The 20,307-nt window shown below is 41.3% G+C and overlaps 1 protein-coding gene across 1 annotated transcript in view; it reads right to left on the minus strand.

Annotated features, from left to right (window-relative positions):
- znf385d (zinc finger protein 385D) overlaps positions 1-7,490 on the minus strand; it is a 79,547-nt gene extending 72,057 nt beyond the window's left edge. Inside the window, exon 1 of the mRNA XM_044359855.1 lies at positions 7,214-7,490. Within this exon, the coding sequence (XP_044215790.1) occupies positions 7,214-7,235 (22 nt within the window). The 5' untranslated portion in view covers positions 7,236-7,490. The remainder of the gene's footprint in view (positions 1-7,213) is intronic.
- Positions 7,491-20,307: the final 12,817 nt, after the last annotated feature.

Below are 20,307 nucleotides of genomic sequence, written 5' to 3' on the forward strand. Positions count from 1 at the left end.
AGTGTAATCTATGGCAAAACATCATATTTAATAAGCTGAATATATATTTTGTATGGAAATCTGAGTATCCAAGTAACTAGTAAACATAGCTGTCAGATAAATAAAGTAGAGTAGAGCAAAAAGTGAATTATTTCCCTCTGAAATGTAGTAAAGTAGAAGTATAAAGAACCATGAAATTGATATGTAAAATGGATATAAAGTACAGATTTGTACATATTTGTACTTACTGTAAGTAGAGCGCCTGAGTAAATGTACTTTCTTTGTACCACTGGACACAGCGTCTACTGCTTACTGGATTTAACCTGTTCTAACCTCACACATCCTCTTAAACCTCACACTGTTTGAGATACAAATTGATTTTCTTTTTTTTTCTCCTGTTGTGAAAGGTAGAACAACAATAGTGATCCAACCAACATGCCCAAACACCAAAAGCACATTCCAGCCTGCAGCAGGGGTTAGTGTTTCAAACTCTCTGAAGTCTGATCATCTGTCACCACCAGCAAAAGTGCAAAAAATATAAGGCGGAGAGAGAAAATGAGCCCGTGGCTGCTATTCTAAACTTTAACCCCAACCCCTGAGCATCACATTGAGTTCATCATACTCCAGCACAACAGGCTCCGGTAGAAATGCACAGATGGCATCCATAATTATCACTTTGTTAGAGGTGTCAATATTTGACTTGAGTTCGGCTAACAAATGTTAATATTTGAGCTGTTGGCAGCTTCTGCATTGTGACGCCTAGGCCCAGGTGGGCTGAGTCTCTGCAGCTGACATTGCCATCTATTTTGCATAACGAGTCGCTCAGGAACTCGTTCAAGAGAGTCACTGTACGCTGAAAGGTCAGCAGGTGACAGTCATTAAAATATGTGGTAGAAGACTCTCTGAGCAGCCTGGGAACTCGGCACAGGCAGCATAAAACTGTGGAAAAAGAGCAGCCAGGTCCTATTTTCTGTGTTTCTGTCAGGAGCATTTATTGAGATGATGAAAATGAAATGAACTGAAACAAGTTCAAGGCAAACAATTAGAATACGAAACATAATTTGAATGAGAAGCCTGTTTATATACCAGTATGTCCCAGAATCACCCCAGTAGTGCTCTGTTTACAAAGTGAATGCAGTCTTGTAACTGAATGAAGACTTCTCACTATGAGCCTCTCATGCAGGCACTCACAGCAAATATATGCGATGGCTAAATGCGACTTTCATGAGTATTTGAGGTTGTAAAATGTTTGTCTATGTAAAACTGAAGCACAGATTTGTATTTTAGGCCACACAGAAAGCTGCAAAGAGCTTACTTTCTGCTAAAAACTAGATATTTAAATAAAATATAAATCATAAAATGCAATGTGATCGTTCCATGATTAACCTCCAAGTGGGCCTCAGTGCAAAAATGACCATCTGGACCCCTGATTAACCTCATTCCTTTTCTTCTCTGTACTGGATTCAAATGCATGACCTGGACCTGGCTTGCTGGTAATTTGATTAAACACAAATTAATTTCAGAATATGCAACATATAAGAACGCTACTGAAATAATGAAAGTCTTGAAACTGGAATTTGACACCGGGGCAACGTCAAAATCAGGTACCAAAGCAGGATAACATTAAAGCTGCACTAATAAATATTTTTATCCTGACAGTTAATCAAATGACTATGTGTAATGTGAAAGATGTCGCTTATATATCACCTAACTGTGCTGTTCCTCTCAGCTCTTTGTAACCATGTTAAAAATACCATACATTGTAATAAAGCTGACGTTAAAAGAAAGTTAATGAAGGTTAAAAGACACATCATAAATGGTTAAAAAAGCTCATTTCATAAAAGATTAAAAGGTGCAGTGAAATAGATACGTGTAAAAAGATACAATGTGAAGAGTAGAAACAGGAAGTGGTATTCAAGAGCAAGTTTAATACTGGTCATTGAGTGTCGCGACATGTGGGTAGTTAATACAAACAAGTATGTAGTCAGTGTTTACAGCTACATTCAGACTGAAAGTGGCCTGAATCCAATTTTTTTTTTGCTCCTATGTGACTCAGATCTGTTTTTTTCATAACTCTGTGAACAGCACAAATCACATGGAACCTGATCTTTTCAATTCTGATTTGGGACACTTTTATATGTGGTCTTAAATCACATACAGGTCTGTTTTTTGGGGGTTTTTTTGCAATGCGACCTCAGTCTGAACAGTCATATCGGAATTCATGCGACTTTTACGTCACTCCGGCCAATACGACCCAACTCCTACACACTTTCTCAGTGAGATGGGTCGCCTGGACTGAGTGTCTTGCTGCGAGAGTCTTGCGGAGAGGTGCTGACAGATTAAAAGTAGCCCTGGCATCCTGAAAGTTTGGATGACATCTGTTTGTGTGAAGCCATTCGCATCACGATCCCACCACTCCTGGTTCCGACTCTGCATCCACACACACCTCTGTACAGAAGTAGTGGCCATCGCTCCACACATAGTCATCATTAAAAATTTGTCTTTCTTCTCATGCTTGTCCTGGTTATCATCTGCTCACAAATTCGCTGGCTTGCATTGCAACTTACAAATTAAACTGTAAACGTTGACTTCAGTGGCCTCATATGACAGCATGCTGCATATGACGTCTTTGTTATTGTTCTTTTTCCGCACGAAGGTCAGTTCAAGACTGTGACCAGTTCACAGTGGAATCTGATATTGGCCACATTTAAAAAATAATGTGAACAGACAAACAAAAAAAACAGATCTGAGCAATAAATCCAAAGTGAGCACTAAGGCTTGCAGGGTGAACACAGTCTTAAATTATCTTCTTGACAGTCTTCGTCAGGATTCTCATGCTACAAGCAGCTGAAGACATTTCTACTTTAAGTGTGTTGTACAGTTGTTCACGTCTGTATATTAGCTCATTAGCTAACCGAGTGCAGTTTGTTAGCATTCATTAACAAAGAGAATGGACTCCAGCTACTGTATAGCTAACCCAGCTTATGCTACGCAACGTGGAAACCCTGAAGATTTACCAGTTAGCGCTACAAGCTACCAAGTCAATACTCAGAGTTCCTTTGACTACACAGGACAGACGACGCCATCTTTGAACATCTGCATGCCATCTTGTTCCTCATCAGAGACCAAGACACCGGTATAAGCTGCGGATTGGACTCAGAATTAGTAACCAAGGTACCACTCTCTCCGCTCCCAAGTGTCGAATCAGGCCTGCAACAGGTTTTTATTTTAATATCTGCATTCTTGTGTGTGTGTGTGTGTGTGTGTGTGTGTGTGTGTGTGTGTGTGTGCTTGGTGAGTGTGGGCGCACTGATTTCTGTTGCCAATTTAAATTTGAGGTAATCTGCATTTCATTTGTGTTGTGTTTTGCTCCAGTTGAAGAGAATTATTACTTTAACTCAAGTTATTGAAAGGAAAGAAAAAGTGAAATTTCAAGGAGACTAAATTCTATTTAATTTGTTTATTTTGATACATTTTACAAAAGTAAATAATAGAAATTCATTGTTTCTAATAAATGATTCCAGTGTGATGTTTGTTTGCTCCTTTTACTAGAGTTATTTAAACACATGAGATAGATATTAGTGACAGTTTGTTGATGGAGTGATTGCAGTAGTCTAATCACTCAAATGTGGAATACAGTGTGTAGATTTGATAGACATAACTTAACAAGGTGTGTTACAGTTCATTAGCAGTGAATAAAGGGACTCAAGACAAGAAGTTTATATAGGTAAACGGGACAACATTAGTATTAATAAGTATTATTTATTGTACATTAATTTAGTTGAATCAGAGAAGTCAGGGCCCTTCCCTGATTAGACTAGAGACAGGTGGGCTACATCCACATCGTGTCTTAGCATTTTTCAGCTCATTGTTTTGGTTTTACAGCCCACAACTTCACTGATTGGTTCAGTCTCATTGCTCTCATCAGCAGCAGGCAACTGATTTTAGCCAAAAATCTCTAAAAACAGACTGTGCGCTATTCCTGCTCAGCATTACATGGCAGAAAGACAAAGTTAGCGTGTTAGCTGGTGAACCTAGTGGAGTGTCAGCAGTTTAAGTGCCAGATATGTTTCACGGGAGATGGTGGATGCCAAAACAGAGCTAAAAGGAAAGTGAATATTGCTCTTACATTCATTAGATGAATGCTAATGTTGCTCTGTGTCTACAGGATGTGTTTGTTAACACATGTCAACTTTGTAAGACCATAATACTCGTCAGAGACTTTTAACTTGTTGTGGAGTTCTTCCTCCAAGAGGCCAAACAAAACTGTTAAAGTACAGCTTTAAAGCCCTCATCGTGTCAGTTGATATTGTGCATTAGGGGTGCATATCCTTAAAATAAACTTTAATTAATCAAATTACTACAAATGAGTTGACCCACACTGAACCTGGGGCGTTTGGAGATGCTTTTTTTGCCTGCTTTTCCCAGAAATGTAATGATGCAGTGATGCAAGTGAAATGGGATCTGACTTCTGGAAACATTTGAAACAGATCAGAATTGATGAAAGTTTTTTTTCCCCACTGGCCTTTGTTTACCCATTCTCTTTGAGGCTGAGTTTAATGATGCAACACGAACTGTACAGTACGAGATGTTAAGAGCAACTCATTGGACAGGATGTGGTTGGCTACTGTATCGTGGCGTGCCTCAGACTGTCCTCTGCATTGCCCTTCCTGAAAGATTCACTTATCTGGGCTCAAGCGTTTTTACTCCTGCGGCAGTATATCGAGAGAGGGAGAGAGTAAAAATGATGTCTGGAGGACGCCGACTGGCATTAATAATTAATCATCTTGTGCCGCTTTCCTCCACCTCCGCCTCCTCTTAGTGTCCTGAACCTGGCTGCTCCTCCGATAAGATCTGTCCAGAGGCTGAGAGTCCACGCAGCCTGAGAGCCTCAAAATAAGTGGATCACTCTCGCACAGACTTCCATTTCCCTCAGCAAATATAAATCCAATTATTAGATAAATCTGAATTCCACTGAAAGTCATTCATATGCTGATGACGATACAGATGTGATTAACACCTTTGTGTTTTTACTGATTGTATTCCGTGACCCTTAACATGCTCTGAGATCAGCACTCTCCTTCAAGCGGAGAGGATAAAATCATTTCACCCCAATTATAATGAACAAAGTGAGTACAAAGGGGAGATTTAAAGCATTCTTATTTTTTGAAAGCCACACTTTCACTGATTTTCCAATTAACCTTTCCGAGATAAACTCTATGTTCTTATGAAATTCCATAAATCTCACCAGCGTGTGGCATTTGGCTCCGAGCTACACAACGCACACCGCCTCCAACCCCTTCAGATTAGTATACTGTAGCTCTGGCTGCTGTCATGAGTGTAGCTCACTAATAAACACAGCTGTCTCTGAAACGGATCCAACAATCACTTCCCATGCGCTCTGTAATCTGAGGTTAACCAAAAAGACGTTTACATGCTGCTAAACGCCAACCGCAAAGCCAGACACAGCGGATATATTTCCTCTGGGCCTTTGACTCAACAACACTAATAGCTTGTATGATTGCACCACACACTCAAGACCTATTAGCCTGCTGGGTTACGGTTCCTTTACTGGCTGGTTTTGATGTATGCGGACAGCTTATAATGCGGAGGGACGTTTCCTTTTTCATCTGTTCATTTTTTACTTTTCCATTTCGGTATCTTGTTTTGAAGAAGTCTCGCAAAGAATGTTGCGGGCTCTTCTCATGATATGTCACCTGATATAATTCACTTTACCAGGAAACATGTTCTAGTTAAATAGCAGCCATGCAGAGCTGGTGAACAAACAGCATTATTAATCTTTTAAGAGATGCCATCTATTTTCTCTGTGCAGTGCAGTTGTGCACTCAGGATTGCATTCATAAATGCTAAAACGACGCACATCCTGTACGCAAAGAGATGACCTTTACTCCTCTTGTGTTTTTTGTTTCACACTGAGCGGTGCAGATAAGATGTTCTTTCTTTTTTTTTATTATTCTTTTACGACATGACATGAGTATAAAATACAGACAAAACAAGCATCACCAACCACAAAAAACCTGCCTGAACTGTTGGCTGGCAAGCTTCTCCACTTTCACTTCTCATGATTTTGCGTTAAACAGGGCCAATTTCAAAACCCATCCATCCAACCAGACCCGCATCACCTTTATTTTCTCTTTGCTTTCCAAAAGCTGCACACCTGACCGACATCAGCTGTGGATCTGGAAGAGCTGAAGCTGTCTCTGCACCTGACAGCTTATTCATTTATAAGCTCCCAGCTCCTTCTTCCCCCACCACCACCACCCCCCCTCCCCCCACACCCACCCAACCCTCCTCTGTGTATGGCATAACAAGAGAAAATCCTTCTCGCTCTTACAAGCCACGGTCTGTAACTTCAGATCACTTTAATCCCCGGGATAAAAAAGAGAGTCTTTCATTTAACAAATCACCCCCTCAGAACTCTGGATCCCTGTGTAATTATTCCTCCGATGTGACTGTAAGCCAGCCGTGAGAAGAGCACTTGACGAGAAGCCGCTCGCGCATTAAGTCTTCCTAAGCCTCCTCCATAAAAACTAATGGAAGGGGCCCTTCTTAGATTCCTCTAAATATCCTACACGGAATATAAAGTGGCTCTCAAGACACGGCATCTCCGAACTTCCTACAGACTGTCAGTGGGTCAAACAGCAACAATGAAATGCAAAGCTTGGATTCAACCCAGTCACCTGGGACTTGGTCTAATAAAGCAGAACATGAGCATGAAAAGGGGGTTATCTGCACGGGTGAGCAGGTTCATTCAACATTTTTAGGAGACCTCTGTGTGCAACTTCACGCTTTCTTTCTTTCTTTCTTTTTATTTATTATTTAGCTGAAACTGCAACGAGCTCTCCTATCCATCTCTATGAGTTTCCAGAACAAGTAACAGGCAGGCTGGAACACAATTACACACATGTTCAGAGGAGGGGAAGAGTGTGTGCACCTATACTCTGCATTTGACTGTGATAAAGCACATGAACACACACACACACATAAAACCACTGCTTTCCTATGTGTGTAACTTCACACTCTTTTCCTTTAACGGAAGCCAGCGCTTCTTCTTTTTCATGCTTTTTTAGTATCCAGAACAAGTGAGAACATTAAATAAGAGATATCTGCACACACACACACACATACACACACACACACACACGAGGATGAGATTATGCACGTAAACACTACACACACACATAATGATATATAAATACAAACACACACTTACCAAAAAACATGCTGCTCTCCATAGCTCCTCAGGCTCGGGGTTCTGCTGTATTTCCTCTCTGGTGCCCTGCCAGTGTGTGTGTGTCCATGTACAGCAGCCTGGGCATGTCTCATACACTCCTCAGGGGTGTGTGTGTCTGTGCATGTGTGTTCAATCCAACAGCAGCGTCAATGGCCAGTCTGCATGCTGCACTCTGCACGCCGCTGCTGTCTGTGGACCCCCGTATCTGCTTCTCTCTCTCTCTCTCTCTCTCTCTTTCTCTCTCTCTCTCTCTCCTCGTACTGGTCCTCCCTTGCCTCTAGCGTCCCCTCCCCTCCTCTTTAGCTCTTCCCCTCCCTCGTCCTCCTCCTCTTCTGTCTTCCTCCTCCTCCTCCTCCTCCTCCTCCTCCTCCTCTCTGGCCCCTCCACACTCTTCTTTCTTTTCTCTCTCTCTCTCTCTCTCCGAGGTGTCTATCTACATTTTCCAGCAACAGCCTCTTCTCCCACAAATACCTCTCTCTCTCTCTCTCTATAGGTGTCTCATCTTTGTTTTATGTGTCAACCAAGCCTCTCTCTCTCTCTCTCTCTCTCTCTCTCTCTCTGTCTCACTCTCTCCTTGCTTTCCCCCCGCTGTCTCTCCTTAATTTGATCTTATTCCCTTCTCCCTGCTTCCATCTCCAGCTCGTATCCTTTTCTTTTTTCTTTATCTTGACTGTTCCCTCGCTCTACCTTGGTTCTTACTCTTCCTTATCTCTCTCTCTCTCTCTCTCTCTCTCTCTCTCTTTCTGTGTTTCTACCTCTGTAAATATCTTAGCAGTGTTTTTTTTTCTCTCACACTCGCTCGCCTTTCTTCACTCACCCTCTTTGTCTTTTATCATTCTCTCCTATTCACTCAGCACGTTTACACACACACAAATGGTTACTAGGAGAAATAGGTTATGTAAGAAATTGGACAATAGTTACTAACCCTGATCCATATCCATGACTATCATACTTAATGTCAGAAAATCCTGGTCATCTTTTAGTCACTCAGGCATTGAAAGTACAAACTAACCAGGTGGTAGACCATCTTCTATAGTAATCAATATTTAATATGAACAGTGGGACAAATGACAGTATATAATGAGAAAGTAGTCGCTTGTAGTGATAAACTCCTACCCGACTGCAGTTCCCCTCAGCTCTACGGAGCATCTCTCAGCTCATTGTTTTGGCAGAAGGCAGCTGTTTTCAACAAAAAAAAAGCTTCACACTACCTGCCAAGCATCAAACAGCAGACAAAAGTTAGTGACTAACTGGTGAACATAATGGAGCATTTAGCAGCTAAAGATGACAGATTTTTCCCTCAGGAGGTGGTGGAGACCAAAACAGAGCTAAAAGGAGCGTGAATATGGGCGTTACATTCATCAGGTGGACAGAAACATGACTCCGAATGAATAATAATGTTGCTTTGTGTTTTCATGGTGCAGTTATTTGCTAACATGTTCACCATAACAACCTGACAAGCTGATAATATGACAATGTTGTGTTTACAGCTTGTTGTGCCACCCCCAAGTGGCCACATAAAATAGATGAATGCAGGTTGGTGGGTGTAAAATAATGAAAAGCATTTTTTAAGCCAACAGACAGAGATATCTTCCATTAATGTAAAAAAAAGAAAAGCAAAACAAAAGATAGAGCTTACTACTGAATTAAATCTTTCAGCCACCAGTGGCGGCACTGAGCGCACCAGACCTGTGCCATCTTTGATTTTACTCGGTTTGTATTGATTTTTATGGAAGACACATTCCTCTGTCAGGATATATTATGTTTTTTGTTATGTTACACCTGCCAGACATCATTTTCTATCTTAAAAGTTTCCAGTAAGGTTGTCTAAATGGCTTTTATGAACATCTGAATGACTGAGATGTTTGAATTTCCAACAGTTTCAATTTTTAGTCAGACTTTGGATGAAATGATTTTGGATACAAGTACTGCTGTATGTAATTATATTTGCTTTAATCCCGCTGCTCTGGCGCTAGTCTTTGTCCTGCACATGCATACAGTTGGGTTTCGATTATCGCTTCCCTGATTATAGAAACCAGATTTCATGTTTAAATGACGTTAAAGAAATCAGATTACTGCAGAAAGCCAGCTGTAACCCAGTTACTTAAGTGCAAAAGTGCACTGATTGATTGTCTTTTTTTGTCTTTCTCTCCTTCCTCTTTTACACTACCTTTTTCACCCTTTGTTGATCAATCTTGTTTTCTCTCTGATGCTCATACGCATGTTCTCTGTCTCTCTTTTTGTTGCCTTTCGCTCCTTCTTTCTCTCGCTTTGCTTTCACATAGTCACTCTCTTTCTTTCTTTTCATGATTCTTTCTTCCCCTCTCTGTAATCAGACTCTACAGGAGCTGATATCAGGCTGCTGCTGCAGCCATGAGACACTGCTGCTCCCCTCTATCTGTGGTCTTCACACACACACACACACACATACACACACACACACACAAAACCACACACACACACACACACACACACACACACACACACACAAACACATATGAGATCTTTGGAAACCTAACACAGGCACAAAACATGCACAAACTGCACGTGTACTACACAATCTCACAGATACAGATGCACACATGAAGACAACTGGCTGCTCTAAACCGTGCACACACACACACACACACACACACACACACACACACACACACACACATACACACACACACACGCAGACTTAGAGAGAGAGATAAACAGCCACACTCTTAAATAATAAAATATGCATACTCAAAATACTTGAAGACACACACAGACACACAAACACACAGAGACAACAGGCAAGCAAGAACATACACCCACACACCTCCTATCACACACACACACACATACACACATTCACACACACAGACACACAAACACGCAGAGACAACAGGAAAGCAAGTACATACACCCACACACCTCCTATCACACACACACACACACACACAAACACACACAGACAGACAGACAGACAGACAGATAAAGCCCCACTCATTGATATGTGTGATATGAATGATAAAGTGTGTCCAATCTTTTGACTGGTACTGTTTGTACACCCACTCTTACAGAAATGTATAAACGACCACACACATCGACTCTGCCAAACATTAGCAGCTATGTGTGTATATATATATATATATATATATATGTATATATATATATATATATATATATATATATATATATATATATATATATATATATATATATATATATATATATATATATATATTCATATATATATACACACATATATATATATATATGTATATATATATATATATATAATTGTATTATTAAATATATATCTATATATTATACAGATGTTTATCTATATATTATACAGATGTTTTTTGAAAATTATATATAATATTTCAAATAAGCAAGGACATACTGTACATTTACATACATTTTATTTTCCTGCTGCCATCTTTATTTTGTTCAGCGAGCTGGTAAAAAAAAAGACACTTTTCTGTGATATTTTTCTCACGAAATCTTTCTTAAAAGGAATCTTTTAAGCTGAGGGCAAACCCGAAGACGAGCTGAAACCTACAAAGACTGAAAAGACCACACATAAAGATTGTTTCCACCAACTGGTAACAATTTTATAGTCTTTGACGGTCAGGAGGGAGCACAAACCTTATCACACTGAACGACGGCTCAGTAACAGCAATCAGCAAATCACACAAGAACAACACCAATTATCTTATGTTCTTTTACCAAAACAAACATGAACGGCAACCAACCGCTTCTAGGTTTAAATGCAATGCCATTTGCGCTGAAAAGACAAAAAAAAGAAAGAAAAAAGTGCAGCATTTGGGTGAGACCCCGGATAGAGAGTCGTGGGTTATGTAGTCTGTAATTGGAGGTGAACTCCAGGTTTGGATTGGCTATGTAGCTCTTTGATTTGATGTTGTAAAGACCAGGACCACACCACAGACCTGTCCTCTTCTGTTTATTTACTGGTACGTCTCCCCCCGGGTGGCGGATAAGTGACGTCGTCGGTCACCCGTGTCATTTGCAAATGACAACTAACAAAAAAATCTTTATGAGAATAACCGGCAGCGACGGGATCTGAAACATATCACACACTATATGATTTTATCTGCCAACTGTCAACTGACACAGACTGAAACAGACCCGCTTCATCTCAGTCTGATCAGCCATCACGCCTAAATAATATTCATAATTAGTGCAACTATTTTCATGTGTGTCCATGATGAGAAATGTCTTCTAAACAACAGCAAGTGCTCTCAAATAACACGCCGGGTTTCTTAAATTTAGCTTTGTATTTCTTTTCTGGCTCAAATGTAATCATCAATGAAGAATGATGATTGCATAACTGGCACGAGATTAGAGCCGGGGCTAGTCGTAGCGTATCATCGCTGCTTCCCGCCTGATATGATATTTATGTTATTGTCATGAATGGATTTGTCTGCTCCGTCCGCACAAAGTCCTTTGCATTCTTTCTTTCTTTGTATTTTTGGTCTTTTCTAGCAGAGTCAAGACAAACAACTTGGAAGGCTGCAACACAGAACTCCCCGCTCACACAAGCAGAATCAAAGTCCCTATTTATACCTGGCATTAATAAACATGTCGTATCTGGATCTGGATGATAAAATAAACATGACCAAACATTTTTTGAGATATTTAGATGTTTCTCCAGTGTAAGAACATGCTGACAGATGCAAATAACAACTGTTATTTCTGTGCACATATGGGCTTTTGTGTCGACACATGGAATATATATATATATATATATATATATATATATATATATATATATATATATATATATATATATATATATATACAAGAAACATACCTGTGCACATATTTGCACCTGTGTTTTTGTGCAGATGTGGTGTGTTTGCACAGCGTTGATGACAGAAGTTCAAACAATCCCGAGGGGTCTGAGCGGGATTGTGTCTGTGTTTGTCTGAGTGTGTTCATCTCTGTCACAGTGTGTGTCCGCGTCTGTATTCCCACACGTGTTTAACCTCCACCTGAGTTTTGGCTCGGCTATCTCTCTCACACACACACACACACACACACACAGAAACACACACACACACTGTCTGATTGGCCCACTGTAACGTCGCTGCTGAAGGTCAGACGGAATTGACCGATCCTGAGCTCCGGCCCGGCGCTATCGACTGCAAATGAGACGCTTTCTTGATCAAAGCGATGTCTGGCTGCACACACACACACACACACACTCACACACATACATTGAGATATGTAGCTAGGCAGCCAGTCGATTGGTGACATCATCAGCTGTCCCCTCAAAAGTGGCAACAAATAAATAAATAAATGCAAACTCAAATACAATAAATGTCCTCAAGTGCTGTGTGTAATTCCTCTCTGCTATCATCTCCTTCAGGCTCCTCTGTTGCGGCCATTTTGCACAGCACAGATGTTTTCAATTAATCTTGAATTCCCATTCTCCCTGTCCACCCCCCGCTTCCTCTCCGGACCCCCCTCCACTCCTCCCCTCTCCCCCCCCCACAGCGGCTTATTCCAGTAAATAAGTTTATTCTGTATCTGAAATGGCAGCTCTCCCTTTCTCTACTCCTTCATCTTTGTCCTCCTCCCTCCTTGCAAATCTTCCATCCCTTTATCCCCGTTCCCCCCATCCTGTCGTTCTTCCGCCGTACGCCGGCTGTGGCGAATGTGTTTTTTAACCTTGACTCGCAGGTGTCGGTGGCAGAATGGGGCATTATTTGTCACCATAAATAGCGGTTAAGCAGTGGCGGCAGCCCTGCAGGAAAAGCCCCATTGCGCCGCGTGTGAGTGCAGCCCAGGATACTTCATTAATCTTGCTGTCACTTTCATGACGCTTTTCATTAGTTATAGGGCTATCTGATCAACAGGCAGACTCTCGGCTTTTCAAAGCCGTCTAACAGCAGCAGCCTGAGAGAGAGAGAAGAGAGGGAGAGGAAGAGCTGGAGGTTTGTAAAGCGAGAGAGAGAGACTAACAGAAATGAGACTCCAAGAGATTCAAGTGAGGAATTCTGATTGTCTTGGCCTCTAACAATTCAACAACATCTTGTGGGAGGTCGACTCATGTGGCGCCACAGAGCATCCCGCTGACCCTTAAACAGAAACATTGCGTGATGGACAAATTCAGTAAGTGAATAAATCTGAAGGCTGAAATCCATTCATTTATCTTTTATGCTTCTTTTGTTCCTCTATGGAAATGCACTTATTCGCTTTCTTGCTGCGAGTTAGATGAGAAGATTGATATCACGATCATATCTGTCTGTTCAATATGAAGCTGGAGTCAGCAGTCACTTAGCTTTGCTTAGCATAAAGAGTGGAAACAAGGGGAAACAGCTAGTTTGTCTCTGTCCAAAAAGTGTTCAAAATAACGCCTACAGGCACCTCTAAAGCATACTAATTAACAGGGTACAAAATGTCAAACTACTCCTTTAACAATTAATTGATTCCAAAATTATATTTTTTTAAAACAAGCAGTTACAAAACAGTGGATTGCGATAATGTCACCAAGTTTCAATCAAAATAAACTGTTATCTGTGTTTTTTAGTTTTATTTTGATCCTCATTTCACAAAAACGCCTTGAATAGGAAGGAAGTGAAGAGGGAACAAAAGGCAGCATTTTCCTTTTGTTTTAAATAAAAGAATCAGGTTTAAAGCTGGATATGAAAAGGTTTTATTGCAGCGTATTTGTGTCAGTACTTATTTTCTTGCAGCACATGCAAGATGATTATTTGTCAGCTTGTCGATGCTGACAAGTCAGTGTAATGCAAGATGTTGTAATACTCTGTAACATCTATTACCGCCACACCTCTCGAGAGCGTCCAAACTGAAATGTCATGACAACAGAGAGCAGGGAGAGAAAAAAAGAAAAAAAAAAAAAAGAAACAAAAAATTAATAAGCTGAAGCGTTTCATTTTTACTTGCTCAGGATCAAGGAGTGATTATGAGTCATTCACAGAGAGAAATATCATAACTGCACAAGTGGAAACTCGACACCAGATGGGAAAGCTCTGGCCCACGTCGACTTGACCGCAAGCTTTTTCTAAGTAGACCGATTATTACACTGATGACCAATGACTACGACGGAGGGTTTATGAACTGCGCTGCTACATAAAACTGCACCATGTCAAATGCGGCTTGTGTGTAACCCACCTACATGTGTGCTGAAGGGTGCTGCGGCCTGTGTCCCTCCCACTAAGCCTTCTGGGATTGAATCTGGTTTCCCACCATTTCCTCTCCATGTGTTTTACATCACCGGGTGAATAGCGTGAGGCGGCAGATAACCGCTCGTACCTGCGGGGCAGAACTCTGGCTAAACAAAGTGGTTGGAAGAGTTTGGTTCTGAAGTTTGATATACACCGACTGAAACAAGTGGCAGTATTTCGAAACAAACCTGGCATGAAAGTAAAGCACATAACCGTTTCCAGCTACAGCGGTGAGTCATCCAACGACCCCTGTGTTGAGAATAGTTTTAGCTTTGAGGATATCATCAATGTTATATGAGATATTGAGTGAAGGTATGAGCCCTTTTCTGCTCTGTTAGTCTCAGCCTGCAGTCGTTAAGAAATAAAATGACATGAAAAAAAACCAAAGAAGTAACACTTCCAGTTGCTGTTAGATTGAAAATGGAATCGAAATGGGGTCTCAGGTAATCAGCCTGAAAATGCTGCGGCGGCTGCATACTCTGCAACGCTCGACCGCTCGCCAAACTGTTGATCCGTCCCTCGTCCTGTTTTTTTTTTTGCCTTCAAGTTCCTCAGCAGAGAGGATCAAAGCATCCTTGCAGTGCTTTTCAAAAATCCACCATCACCACCAACCCCCCACTTTTACCCAGTAGAAGTAATTGGAAACAGATAGCGAAGTTACGGCACCCTGGATGGGTACTGTGATGATTGTTAGCAGGGTGGTTTCAGAGCTGGAACAAGGTACCAAAAGAACATGATTGCAAAGCAGTTTAAAAGAGGTCGACTGCTGAATAGTTTGTCTGTGATACTTGATGTGAACATCCTGAACATCCCAGTCAAAGGAAAGTAATATGCATGCTCCCGCTAAGCACGGTACGACTGATACTTTACACCTTAAATATTAACATTTAGGGAGACTTTCTACTTTTCCTTCTCTACATATGAGAGGGAAATACGAGGTTATCCTCTCTACATTCTATCTGACAGCAGTAGTTACTTGTTAGTTTGCAGATACATACAGTAGGGTCCAAAAGTCTCAGACCGGAAAAGTGGTTCCAGACTTTTGGAGCCTACTGTATATATCAATATCAGAGTTGTTGGGTAAAAATCTTGCTGCTCTAAAAGGTCAACTTTGAGTGACTTTTAGACATTGGTCTCTGTTTTTATCTTTCTTTCTCTTACCTGAACATCTTTACTTCCTCTCACTTGATTATTTACTACAAAATAGCACAAAGTATTTCAATAAGAAGACATCAATTAGAAGCATATGACAATATTTATTTATGAAAGCCTTTAGTGCTTAGACACCATCGATGTGACACATATTCATTAAAGGGATAGCCAGTTAGCTTAGCTTAGCACAAAGACAGGGAACAGGGGAAAACAGGTAGCCTGACTTTTTAAATGCCTTAATAAATCTTCCTTACACCGCTTACAAACTGTCCAAAATGCTGCTGCTAGGCTCTTAACACGATCCAACAGATGGTCTCATATTACTCCTATTTTAACCTCACTGCTCTGGCTTCCAGTTAATTTTAGAATTAAAAGTTTGGTGCTCACTTATAGAGCCCTACATGACCAGGCTCCACGGTGTATTACGGACCTTCTGCACTCCTACACCACATACCGAGCTCTTAGGGTCCTCCACCCAGAGCTTTCTGAGTGTACCTTGGACACATTTTAAGACTCAGGAAGATCGTGCTTTCCAGTCGGCAGCCCCTAAGCGTTGGAATAGTCTCCCAGTAAGCTTAAGGTCCTTGGATACTGTGGACTCTTTTGAAAAGCAGCTAAAAACCCATCTGTTCAGACAGGCATTTGGGTAGCATGTGGTATTTCATGTTTTAATTTGTCTATTTTGTCTGCTCTCCTTATTTATTTTGATTGTATTTAATTTATTTCTCTGACCGCAAAGCACTTTGTGACTGGTGTCTGTGAAAGGTGCTGTATAAATAAACTTTACTTGCTTGCTTGCTCTGTCTGAAGGTAACAAAATGTGGCTACTACCACCTCTAAAGCTTGCTAATTAATGTTATATCCTCTGTGTGAAAACAGCAATTCTCTGTTTTACGTTGGGCTACGTGCCCGACTATTTCTTCAGACTCACTTGCTCCCAGCTCCTCCGTCCTGGAGGTAATGCTAGTGACGGGGAAGGAGGTGGGTGGGTTGTGCAATAGTGTGTCCGAAAGACAGAATGGCAATCGTATTTAAAGAGCAGCAGCCAAGAACTGAATGGCTCGAGGAACTCGGGCAGAAAGCGCATTAGTCACATATGATGATGTCAGAATTGTGAATGTAGGGATTTTAAAGGACAGCAGAAGTGACAGAGAAGATTTGGGTGGAATAAAACCCGTGAAAAAAAACAAAACCAACTATGGGTTTGTTTATTTGCTGCAATCTTCTCCAAGCACGTGTTCCAACTGAAGAAAACAGATTAATAGATAAATATATAGTTTTCTTCTTTTTAAACATGCTAAATAACTTGGTCGTCTCAAAATCAATTATATTGTCTATGTTCATGGTAATGGAGGAACATGTAACCCTTAGTGTAACAACACTAAGAAACATATATCACCAGATTAAGGCCGTATTCAGGCCAAAATCAGCCGTTGCAGCCCGACCGTCGCAGCGTTGAGCGGAGGTGTGCGGGCGTGTTTGTGCTCCAGAACGTAACTGCTGTGAAACAATCAGAAAATAACATTTTATTGATCTGATTCACCAGCTTTCTCTCTACCACCGCTCCCTCTCCTCTCTTCATTCACTCTCTAGCTCACTCGACCTCAGCTGCTCTCTCTCTCTCTCTCTTTTTCTCTCATCTTTTAAAACGAGCCGGGTAGCCGACAGCAAAGTCTAACTTTTACTTTTAACATTATCAAACGAAGAGAAAAGTCCTTTCCCTCCTCCTAGTAACGTCTCTGTACTCCCTCATGGCAGAGTTTTACAGCTTTGATCAGTCCGATCGCCAGCTGTGATTGGCCACCGCAGCGTGACATTGGGTTGCGGTTCTCACAAAAGTTGACTCCGGCTCAACTTTCTCGCTGCGGCACAGCTGCAGCAAAAAAAACGCCTGCAGCCTAAATGCACTACCCCCCGTTCACCTCATTTTCGCCACGCCGCCTCATTTGGTCGGCCTTATTCTCAAACATATGGATCAAGTGGATCATGATACGAGGTTTAAGACGTTTCTGTGGATGTTTTGGTGCATTATGACTTCTCCTTTTATTTACTGCGACTCCGGGTCACTGTTGGAATTAATGTTAACTGTGGTGAATCAAAGCTTTTTGACAGCTGCTGTGCTCTATGAAGCAGCAAGCTACCAACTTTTCAGAGGCATCTTTCAAGACCGCAGGGGTTGAGTATTTAATAATGAAAAGATTTTCAGTGGCATATTTCTAGTATCTGGAGTCAAAACCAATATAACGTGTCAATATCAGCTTTTTTTGTCATGTCGCTGACCTCTGATACGAAGGAGGTTCCATCCTGTAACTCTGTAATGAAATCTACAATTTTTGCACACATTTCATTTGTTAATTTAATTGTTCAATTACATCAGGAAGAATGACACTGTGTCCGCGGTGATGAGACCGCAGCTAAAAATGGAGTAAAATAGTCGGGAATATGCTCTGAATACATAAATGAAGACGAAAGCGCTGAGACACATTTCCCTTCGTTTCAGCCGAATGCTTTTATCAGAGTAAGGGAGACTTCAATAATACTGGATGTTTTGTAAGTGAATCCTTCATTTAAAAGGCCTAATCTCTTCCAGTGATTCCTCGCCATACAGTATGTGGTTTTCCCTGCCTTGACAAGCTGCTAATCTTTAAAAAAAAATTAGATTAGTCTATATTTCAAAAGGAGAGCTGTCGAGTCACATGAGTCTTAATGATGTGTCAGAAGTTTTTTTTTTGAAGCAAAAGACCGGAAGCTTCTAGTGTTTTGATGGAGAACATATCCCTATTAGTCAAAAATGTTTGTCAGTAACATTTGTTTCATGAAACAGTGCAGAAAGTCCAGTAACCTTGATCTGAAAACATCACACTGACCAAGCAGAAAACATCAGGGAAGTCATGCTCCAGCAATAAAACCAATTCCAGATTTACTCTCCAGCTTGGTTGTTGTGATTCCCTCCACCTCCATTTCCCTCTCTTCTTTTCAATCTCCCTCTCTCTCTCTCTCTCTCTCTTTCTTTCCACTTTATCTGTCTTTACAGCTTGTAAAAGCCGAACAGCCAGAAAGAGACGAGCCGAGGTATTGATCTCAGGGGGAAGGGAAAATTGCTGCAGTCTAACGAACACAAATTGGTGTCAAAAGCTCATCACTCGACTAAAAGACAAGTTTGCCTCAGATAAATGTTTACCGCCGCTCAAAGAGATCTGACGGAAACATGAGATTAACTTAAGTGCTTAGACAAAAGAGGCGGCAAAGATTAAAGATTATTAAAAAAGAGAAGAGCTTTCTTAGCTCAGTGGAGCCAAGATCAAAATGTCAGCTCCGGCGTTCACTTTACTCTGCCCCCATGCTTTAGGACACAATATGGACATGCAGGGCTGTAATGAAGAACCAGCTCGGTGCAGGCCTTTTGGCTATGAAGTCACTCGGTGTGAGGAAAGGAATGTCAAAACAAGAGTTCTGCAGTATCTGTAAAAACATGGGGAGTCTGGTGGACACTGGAATGATGTGATCTAAGACAACAGGCGTCTAAAATAAATTTTGTTTGTCTGCACTTCGGCCGCCAGAGCCTGTCACTCCCCTAAATACAGCGGGGGGATTATTCACTCTCCACTCTCCCTTTTTGACACGAGTGCAGAGAAAAACTTAACGGTTGAACCTCTACTTCTGCCAAACTCTACACGCAAGGTTCCCAGTTTTAACAGCGTCTAATTGGATACTCATGTGTTCCTTACGACCTCCCTCTTCATGCAGTTTCTTTTAAAAACCCATCACCGGTGCTAAATCAGGAAGGGGAACAACGTGTGCAAGGGATGGCGACTATCTAAACATCTGTTTTTACAAGGAACAGAAAGCGTAAACTGTGGTTTTCTTGTAACATGGTCTGCATTTTGTAACCTCTGAAAATGATAACAAACAAGGACATAGTCTTACATTAATTAAGACAAAGCACAGATGTAAAGATCCATTGAACTGTATGAGATCTGTGCTGCGGCTTTACATGATGAAATACAACTGGCCGGCTACGTGGCCAATCATCTGACTTTTGTTATCTTGAAAGCCGAGGCGGTATTGGCAGCGGAATGTCATTAGCTACGCACCGGAGACAGCTTTACGAGCACTCGTGACAAAATGTGTAGCTGTTGTGACATTGTCGAGTCAAGTTTGATTCCCAAGTATCGTACGAGAGGCTGCACTTTATCCGACTTGATCTCTGAGCGGGACTCTTTCCCCCTGTTGTTGTTGTTGTTGGCTCCCTCAAAGCTTAATTAAACCTGCCAGGAACCGTTTCTGGCATTTCTGTGAGAATAAATCTGAGAGAGTTCACTAACTAACACACAGACCCCTGGCACTAAAGCCGATCTGGTGCGGTGGTATCGATTGCAGCCCGTGTGGCTCGACCGAGCCTTCAGGATGTTGGGTCAATGCAGATCTGATTTGCATCACCGTCTCAGAAAAGTGAGTTGGAAGTTTGATCCTGAAATCTCCAGCTGCATGGTCGGTGTGGCTGCTGAGTGCGTATTGACGTCATTATGAAGGCTAGAAAAAAAAAATGACAGCTGAGACAAACCGAGACTTATCTTTACTGCGCTTACTGTTTGATTGTGTTTCCATCCGGATCAAGTGTCAAAGCATCAGCCAGGTATCATGAAATTCAGCTTATTTCTTTGGTTGCTTGGTTGTTTGTGTTGTCAGTAGGCGTCTCACAAGAAGACAGTTTATCCCTTTTTATGTTTTCTT

Source organism: Thunnus albacares, chromosome 8, assembly GCF_914725855.1.
Source record: "Thunnus albacares chromosome 8, fThuAlb1.1, whole genome shotgun sequence".
In the NCBI taxonomy this organism is placed as follows: Eukaryota; Metazoa; Chordata; class Actinopteri; order Scombriformes; family Scombridae; genus Thunnus; species Thunnus albacares.